This window comes from Gekko japonicus, unplaced genomic scaffold (assembly GCF_001447785.1).
Source record: "Gekko japonicus isolate JY-2015 unplaced genomic scaffold, Gekko_japonicus_V1.1 scaffold728, whole genome shotgun sequence".
NCBI lineage: Eukaryota > Metazoa > Chordata > Lepidosauria > Squamata > Gekkonidae > Gekko > Gekko japonicus.
The window spans coordinates 310,430-320,291 of record NW_015163624.1 but is presented as its reverse complement, the minus strand read 5'-3'; the positions used below and the strand labels follow the sequence as shown (position 1 = coordinate 320,291).

At 44.0% G+C, this 9,862-nt stretch overlaps 1 protein-coding gene across 1 annotated transcript in view; it reads left to right on the top strand.

Annotated features, from left to right (window-relative positions):
* Positions 1–202: 202 nt before the first annotated feature.
* The window catches only part of LOC107107220 (store-operated calcium entry regulator STIMATE-like), a 57,502-nt gene continuing 47,842 nt past the window's right edge, over positions 203–9,862 (top strand). The window contains exon 1 of the mRNA XM_015407480.1: positions 203–480. Within this exon, the coding sequence (XP_015262966.1) occupies positions 270–480 (211 nt within the window). The 5' untranslated portion in view covers positions 203–269. The remainder of the gene's footprint in view (positions 481–9,862) is intronic.

Genomic DNA, 9,862 nt, shown 5'->3' with positions numbered 1-9,862 from the left:
CAGAGCCAACACAACAACTACAACCCACCGCCCTCCTTCCTCCGGGGCTTGGAACTTTAAGGGACTAAGCTCCGCCCCGGAGCGGGCTCGCCGCTAGCTCCTCCCTTGAGACCGCAAATCAAGCCAATCGGCGTTGAGTGGCGTCATACGGCGGCACAGACGTACACTGCCGCGCGTGGAACTCCCTCCCCCTTCCCGGAAGTGCCGCGCAGTGTGCGAATCACTTTCCCCCCGGAGGCACGGCCGCTCAGCGGCGCGCCCGGTCCACTATGGGGGGCTCCCACGCCCCCAGCACCTCCGGCATCGTCACGGCCAAGCCCGGCTCGCCGGTGGCCGGCGGGAACGGCGGTGCTGCTTCCTCCTCCTCGTCGTCGGGGGCCCGGCCAGCCTACGGCGGCTGCAAGAACGGGGCCCTGATGGACAGCTTCGGCATCTTCCTTCAGGGGCTGCTCGGGGTGGTGGCCTTCAGCACTCTCATGCGTGAGTCCCTGGCCAGCAGCCGCCTTCTCTCTGACCCAGCGCCTGGCCTGTCATCGTCTCTCCCCCCCCCCCCCCCCCGGCCCCCCCCCCCCCCCCCCCCCCCTCCCCCCCCCCCCCCCGCGTGCCCTCCTCTCCACCCCGTCACCCTCGGGCGCCCCAACCGCTTCTCTCTCTCGCCCAAACTGGCACTTGCTTTCTCTGGTCACTTGGTGCGCGTTTTCCTTTTGCAAGACCGCCGCTTCTCACAGTGCCATCATGTGCAGAGCCAAGCCACTCTAACCTTGCTGAAATCAGTAAATTCGGATTGTCAGCAAGTCTGCATAGGATTGCGTTGTCGGGTTCTGTGGAGAACCCGCCGTCGTTTCTGTGCCATGCCCGAGTTTCGGTCCCTTCACCTGCTCCTCTTTCTCTACCGTTGTTGATCTGGCTCACTCCCACTCGCCCCAGGATGCCTGGGTCCTCCCGGCTTCTTTCTGAAAAGATCAGTGTCTCTTGCTTGGCTTTGTTCTCCTGTAGCTGCTTTCTCTGTTTCTTGCCGGATTCCACTTCCGCCCCGCCCCCCAATCTTGGGTAAGGGCTTAGACCTGCTTCACAAAATGCTTCATAGCCCTGTGTTGCTTGTGCAGGAGCGTAGGTCAGTGGGGTTACATCAACCTATATTTATTTATAAGATAGAAGGCGCCCATGTGGTATAGAATGGGACCCAGGGGACCTTGGTTTGAAGCCTTTCTTAGGTCTGAAGTTTGTTGGGTGACACTGGGGGAGTCATTATCAGCCTGAGCAACCTCACAGAGTTGTGTGGACAAAATGGCGAAGGGAAGGATTGCATATGCTGCAATGAGCTCCTAAAAGTGTTAAAAGAAGTTGAGACTCTGTTAAAACATACAAAGTAATAAGAATGGACACATGGAAAGCTTTTTTAAAAAAACTGAGTAGGCATAGCTCCCTACTGTAAGGGTGCATCAGACGGGGCATTTATGCTGGTATAGTTGGAATTGGTGTACTTATGGGCAATCACACGGCGAACATCTGCCTTCCGTCCCTAACCGTTGCAAACAGCTTTAAACCGTTGTATTCTGCTACTAGGTCCCCAAGTGTATCCTGAGTGCACCAGTTCCAACCGCATTATCCCCGTCTGATCACTCTCTGCCGGTGTCTAGCCACTTCCGTTCAGAAGCCCGAGGCTTCCGCTTTTCGGCCGCCATTTTTTTTAAAGTCTTCTCGATGTGTGCTTGGGCGAAGCTTTGCCCCGGTGTTTGTAAAACTAACCAAAAAAAGGGCCTAGTGTAAGGCTTTAGACGAGACCGGGACCTCACAGAGGCCAGTTTCAGAGTAAAAATTTAAAGGGACATCTTCACTTCAAGGCATGCTTTCCGGGTTGGGTTGTTCTGCGCCTGCGCAAAAATCTTCATTATAAGGAAGCCTGCCTATGTGCATGCGCAAACTGTGTAAAAAATTTTTAAAGCCGCTGACGCGCTCTGCTGAGTGCCTGAAGTGTGGACGGGCATATCGCGATGTGCTGCACAGTCAGGAGGTAAGTGTGATCACGTTTCTTCCGGATCAAACTGCTCCAGTTCCAACCGGAGCAGTTTATGCCAGCTAAAATGCCCCGTCTGAACGCACCCTAAGTGTAATAAGGGTGGTGGGCTTCTAAGACTGTAGGTGTCTTCCAGTAAATGGAGAGCAGGCTAGTTTGTTGCTGGAGAGCCCTCAATCTAAAGCATCCTCATTAACATCCTCTTTTAATTAAATGGGACCTCTTACAGTATAATTATTATCTTTCCAGTGTGGTCCATGGAAGATTGCTTGTCAGACTTTCCTCTTTGTTTTACATTTAGATGGGATAATAGTTTTCCAAGAAGTCACTGCCTTTCCTTAAAAACATGTTCTGCTTTGCATGGCTTCCTTCTTAACCCAATCCTACTCTATTAAGATCTGGCTGACAATGCATTGTATAACACAGTTATTCTCTCCAGGTGGCACTGTTGTGCATAAGCAAGCTCCTGTTACCCTTCCAGGAGCATAGTGTGGCATACCTGGTTGTTCATTGCTACAATGATGTGCCTTAGAATGAGTGTGGGTGCGTTCAGACGGGGCGTTCCAACCGGTGCAGTGTATGCCGGCTGAAATGCGATCACACTTACCTCCTGTCTGTGGAGCCCATCACTGTATGTCCGTTCACACACAGCAGGTGTCGGCGGTGTTTTTTTTAAACTCAGTTTGCGCATGCGCATAGGCAGCCATCCACAGAATGGCGATTTTCATGCATGTGCAAAACACCCTGTCCCGAAAAGCATGCCCTGAAGAGAGGACTTACCTTTAAAGTTTAAAGACCAAACTGGCCTCCCTGATGTTCCGGACTCCTCCAAAACCTTAAACTAAGAACCTTTTTCTTTTTTTGTAAACAAACGCCGGGGTGAAGCTTCACCCAAGCACATATCGTCGACCTAACAAAAAAAATGGCGGGCAAAAAGCGGAAGCGGCTCTACAACGGTGGAGAGCGATCAGACGGGGGGGTAAAGCAGTTACAACCGGTGCACTCAGGATACCACCACTTGGGGACCTAGTAGCAGAATACACCGGTTTAAAGCTCTTTGCAACAGTTAGGGACGGAAGGCAGATGTTCTATGTGTGAATGCCGGTAAGTACACCAATTCCAACCGGCACCTATACTGTTGTAAATGCCCCATCTGAACGCACCGTAACTGTTCCATTGTCCCCCAGGAACCTTCATGACTGGAAATGCTTGAATTCAAGACTTGCAGATCCTATTCCGGCATTCTAACCAGACTGCTGCACTGACTTTTAAAAATCTATCCACTATTGTAATTATTCAGGAACAAATACTTTTTGACACTTTTGTTAGTTCAGTTGGAAGGTGGTATCTGCGCAGCTTTTGAGCAAGGGAAACCTTTACCTTTTTGTCTGCACAATGATGCTTCACTTACCATTTTTCATTTACCAGTACTGTGAATCGAGTGGGAGTCATTCACAGTGATAAACTATGGATTTTTTAAACAGCTTATAGTTTGTGATTAGTCTTCTGGAAATAATAGTTAGACCTTTTCATGGATTTTATTGCAGTTAAATATGAACAGTTACCTTAAGTGCACCTTTAGTGCCACTGAAACTCCATGTAGATTGCAATACTTAATGTTTGCTTCCTTGTTCATTGTGACTTCTTTGGTACAGTGTCATATTACTCTTTTGTATTATTTACAAAGACCCATGTGTTGGTTGCTGAACACATGCACTAACCTTTTTCATACTATTGATAGAGTGTTATCTATTCCGATACTTCTAGGTTTTCAGGCCTTTTTTCCAGCTCTGCTACCTGATTACCTTTTAACTGCCTAGGCCAGGAGTTCAACTTAGGTTTTATAGTATTTGCAAGTGAATAACCTTTTCCCAATAGATTGTTTAAGGAAATGTATTGTATATTCTTGAATAAAAAAGGGAATTGGGACACTTTACAGACTAACATATATTGTGGCATAAATTTGGAGGGCTGGAAAACACTTTATCAGGTGCATCTGACACATTTGATGGAGTGCACTCTAACCCATGAAAGTTTGTTCTTAAAAATATCTTGGTCTTTAAACCCCCGATGACTCCTTGCTGCTTCTGCTGCTGCAAGCTTAATGCAGCTACCTCCTGGTGTATCTTCTCAGTCACCGTAGTTTTGTTTTTACTTGATCTGTTCATATTTTCAGAAATTTAGAACGCAGTTCAATTTAATACAGAGCACTTGCCGTATGTAGCACTGTCTTAAATCTGTTCGGACACAACATTTATAAATCTCATAAAAATAACAAAATTGCCAGTAGTTCTAACTAATACTCATTCAGTCTTTGTTGATGAAGTGTAATGATCACTTGATATTTTGTTTTAAAACTAGTTTTCAGGTTGTGTGACAATATTAAATTATATTTTTTAAATGGTTCTGTAAAGTTTGTAAAGTCTGAGCCTTAGGAAAGTGCTCGGTATCTCTCACAACCATGCTTTTCCTTGTGATATGTTGTCTGGCTCTGAATCAGCCAAATCTTTACTCAGTGTTCAACATTCTGCCTCTTACCAAGTATAGCATTGTATGTGTGGGCTGTTATTGAAAAACTCAGCTTGATCATGATCTGCAGTAATCCTAGTTGTAATTATACGCGATTCCTAAACACAATCTTTAACTTGAATGATTTACGCCTAGCAAGGCTCAGTGATGCCAGTATTTTTCTTCTTGAAACTGGATTAAAATTCTTGCTTTTGGCATTAAGATTGGAATTAGGAAACATTTTTGCCATTAAAAGCAGCTGATGTTAGTAGGACCCATAACACTGTTGCCCGAGTGTATATGGGGGGACAATCCTGACCTGGCTAGCCCAGGATAGCTCTATTGGATTTTGGAAGCTAAGCAGGGTTGACCCTGGTGAATATTTGGATGGGAGACAACCAAGGAATACAAGGGTCGCTACACAGAGGCAGTAAATGGCAAATGTCCTCTAAACATCTCTTGTCTTGAAAACTCTGTGTGGTTGCTGTAAGTTGGCTGAGACTAGATGGCAAAAAGTGGGGGGAGTTGGCATCTAGGTCTGTTGCAGTGTTTGGTTCCTGGATTTCTCTCTTGGATTGATTGAAGATAGTTGGTGAAAATCTGTTTTAAACTATGGCAGGGAAGGACTGCTTGTAAGCAAGGAAAACCTGCTACCCAAAGCCTGTGAAAGAGAAACATCCTTATCCCGCAAAGGCTGTATGGCATGGATAATGTGTTGAAGTGGTTTGAGTTGTGAGCTGTAGGTGATAGATTAATCTGAAGATAGAGACCATTATCAAATTCAAAGTAGTTGTGGATGAGGACAAGCAAAGTTTAGTAGCCAGGTTTGCTGTGGTATTATCTTTGATAATGCTCTTGGTGACTTGTAGCCCATCTTTTGAGAGAATGTTAATATGGATAGACCCAAAATCTATGGTTGCTAAGATGCTGTTAGCAGCCTTTAATTTCCTCAGGAAGTCTCCTGTCAGCAACTGAGGGTGCTGATGGCTGAAGGTCTGAGGATGGAGCCCAGATAGCTAGACACCCCCATAGTGATAGTGCCAATACTTGAGGCAATGGGGTGACCAGGGGATATCAGGTTTTTGTATCAGCCTTCTGGATGAGTTTGATAACTGGCCTTTGGGGAGGGCCTTTGAGCTAGATAAATGAGAAGTGGTGTTGCAGGAAGGTAGCATTACTTGAAATACTGGGTTTTATTTTTTTAATACATTTTATTGATATTTAAGGAATTTCATTGTGTTGTAAATGTTTTGGGGATTGTGAGCTGAAAGAGAGTTCAGTTATTTATAGACCAACTTGGCAAAAGAGTTCTGTAGTATTTTTCTAAAAAACCTGTAGTGATGGAATTTGACCGAAAGCATGGTGCAGCAGCCATTGTTTTAAAAAGTCAAGGGGAGGCTTGATCTTTGTGAGCCTTCTTCTTTTGTCTTGTGAACGTTTTTTAAACATGTGTGACACTCCTTGAGGACCATGGACAGCTCTTACAATGTTACCCAAGAAAATTTTATATCCTTTTGCTATTCTGTATCTTCAAATCATGAGAGCGATAGACCCAGGATGCATTTTCTGGACCACATAAAGGATTAAAAAAAACAGGGCAGGATGGCAGCATAATGTTAAGGTTTTACTAAATCTTTTTTCCATACTGACTTCTTTAGTAATAGGCGACCACTAAGCCAATTGCATTAATGGTGATGCTTAACATCACATAGTCACGTTGTTTCATATTCATTATCTTAGTAATCCTTACAACAGACCTGTAAGGTAGGTGAATGTTCTCAGTTTAGTATAGTAGATTGGAAGATGGGAGCTAGAGAGTGATGTGCTTTAGACCTTCAGACTTTTCCAGAGTTGGGGCTACCTTTCATCTGCAGGCTGCAGCATGGGACTCACTGAGCTGTAAGCATATAGCTTTGCCATAGTGAGGAACAACCCATGTCAGAGTCCAGAAGGAATCCAGTCCACCATTCCGTGACTCTGCCTCACTGTCCTGCTGCTCTTCACAGCATTTGTGCAAAGAGAAGTAGGAGGCAGATTCTTCCAGAAAGCAAAAAAACCGTTCTGTCTCAGGGTTCTGACCGATGGGTTGAGCTTGCTGCTTTAGACCACCTGTTGAATTTGACTGAGGTGAATTTGAATGAGGAACTTACTGACTCTTTCTCATAGGTATCGTATCAGTTCTCCATTAACTTGGAAAGCATTATTCAGTCTGCCTAAAATGTAAGATTCAATTTTCATTGTTGTCAAAAGAAATGGCTGTTGTTACATCTGAACTTATAGTCTCCACCTACAGAAATCTGCTGGAGCCCTAGCTAATGAAGAGCTCCTTGTGGCCTATTTTCACATCAACCATGTTTTGAAATGTTCTGTAAGTACTCTGGTTATGATTTTTGGAATATATGATGCAGGGGCTCACTATAATGTAGTAACCAAGCCTGATAAATGCCTGTATCTTGTACTTTTCATGCTGTTTGTTAAGTGATAATGTTTCTCTTTAGCAGAAGCACATCATGACATGTAGCTTTCTGTTTTTTAAATTTCCAACTCCATCTCCCAAATTAAATTTCATTGTATTCCTTTCTCTTGTACAGGCTCAAGTAACATGACATGCCTGACATATTGTTCTTGGAATGTTTAATGAAGCTGCTTCCTTTGCAGTAAATGAACGTGAGGATAGGTGTGCTGAGCTCTTACAGCTGCTCTTTTGGGGAAGGGGAGGAACGATTTAGTCAGTGCATTCAATATGGCAAGCTGTACGATGCCTGCTGCGCTGTGCTGCCATAATCCACATGGTAGCAGGAGAACTGTACAGATGGGACAGTATCACAGGATTTGTAGACCCCCATATGCAACATGCGACCTTGATGGAGGTGTGTGGGTTTATGTGTACTGGCTCCCATTCTTTTTTTCTTTTTCTTTTTCGGCTTGCTTGCCAAAGCAATTCTCCAGGTATGCAGAAAGTTCTGTGCAAACGTGCCCTAATGCTGTCACTGCAGCTTCACTTGAATACATTTTAAAGCTTTGAGGCTTACTTATATTGAAAACCAGAAATAGGAGTGAAGGAAGATTTTTTCCCTCCAGGATTGAATTAAATATCTTTGCTCAAGATCTGAGTATCATCTAGGGTAGATTTTTTTTCCTGTGCATGGGGTAGTAGGCAGTCTTTCTGTCACTGCAGTTTGAAAATCAAAATACAACCTTTACATTGTTGGGGGGGGGGTTGGCCCCCCGAAGGGGAATTTTTTATTTTCATTTTTTGCATTTTCTACACACTACAATTATGGGATGGGGAAAGGGATACTAATACCCTATTACTATGGATGATGGGTAAAGGAGATTTAATACATATATCTACTTGATAGGGGAAGGAATACTACCATTCTAATCTATTTCATCTGCTGGATTTGGGGGAGGGGAAAAGTCTAATACATGTCACGATCTGAATAGTTGAAGAAATAATGCTTTTTAACCTAATATTACACATTATATCAAGATTTGATTCAATTATGATAATACACATTTAATAGCTTAACACAATCACTGCCTTTAGTGCTATTGTCTTAGTTCTAGAGTCTTTTCTTCTTGCATTTCTTCATTTTCTGGAGTTTGGGGGCAGCCTCTCCTTTCTCCAATTCAGATGATTCTGATGACGTGGAATTTTGGCTTGTTGAATCCTGTGAGTAGGATTCTTCTTCTTCCTCCTCCCCATCCGGTTTTAAATTCTTTTCCTTCTGCTTCTTTTTTGTATTAAACATTTGATCCATAATTTTTTTTGCTTTTGGAACAGAGTCAATTTTATATTTGTTGTCCTGGTAACTGAAGCTCAGCCCTTCCAGGAATAGCCATCTGTATGGTATTCCCTTTTTTTTTTTGCAGATGGAGACGCGCCAAGTAAGCATCCTGTAGAGTTTCCTCCATTTTCTAACTTCGAAAGGGGTGTCTTTCAAAGATTTTACGTCTTCATTCTTGATTTTTAAGGTTTTTCATTGTTGACTTTAGCACCAGTTCTCTGGTAGATTGTTTCATGAATTTTAGATAGCTTTCCCTTGGGAGTTTGTTTTTCTTTATAAAGTCCAGATGAGTCCTATAAGCCACATCCATCTCTGTTATTAAAAATTCTTGTTTATAATCCATTAATGGGGCCAAGGCAACCACCAAAAGTACTTTTAAATCCTCGTTCTTCTCTTCGGGGTTTCCATGGAAATGTAGAACGTACATGGATCTTTCCAGCTGGAGCTATAGTAGTTGTGTTTTATCAGGGGATCTTTCCTTCTCTGCTTCATCCACTCTTTTGTTAATGCTCTCAGTCTGTTTTTCCATCTTTTTCAATGTTTTCTCAGTTGCTGAGGTTCTTTTATCCATTTGATTCAGTTGTTTTTGGACATTGTCCAGCTTAGTGTTGAGGTTAGTCATCTGATCCATTAGGGGGCGCAGTGCATTTGCTAACAGTGAAGAGAAGTCTGTAGTTACTTCCTGGTTCTGGGAGGGAGTCATTGGTATGTTATTTTCTCGTTTCCCTTCCCCTCCCCACAACAGACACCCTGTGAGGTAGGTGGGGCTGAGAGAGCTCTGAGAGAACTTGTGACTGACCCAAGGCCACACCAGCAGCTGCATGTGGAGGAGTGGGGAATCAAACCCGATTCTCCCAGATTAGAGTCCGCGCTCCTAACCACTACACCAAACTGGTTCTCAGATCCAGGTTGGGAAACTCCTGGAGACTTGGGGATGAAGCCTGGGGAGCGCAGGGACACCAGTGGGGTACAAGGCCACAGAGTAGGGTTGCCAACCTCCAGGTGGGGCCTGGGGATCTCCCAGCGCTTAAACCGGAAGTCAACCTTTACATTGTTGAAAAGGATCCCATTCGCATACTTGCTTTTGCTGTTTCTGGCCTGTTATCCTTTGTACTGTGATGTAACTAGATGACATCAAGGCTTTTTGTAGAAGAGTATATTTGGCAGAGGGATTCCTTTCTAGAGTGTGTTCTGCCCTTAAATTCATTTTTCCAAACTTTATTTGCAATTGATGTCTTCCTAACAGCAAGTTTTTGTTTAAAATAAGCACTAATGAAACATGTCTGCACTGGGTGAGAAAAGAGTCTGAATGCAGGCTTTGGGGCAGGAAAAAAGCTTTACATAACATTCTACATCTGTCATTCAGGTGCACTTTTGTTAAGTTATGCAGAAATTATCTGTGTGTATGTGCACACATGGGGTGTGTGTGTCTCTCTTCCCCAAAGCTTTACCTTTTTCAGCCCTTGACTCTTTCCACAGTTGTTTGCCTCCTCCTTCCGCTCACCTGTCTGAAATCTTAGATGGCCGTCCATGTTTGGATGCTCTA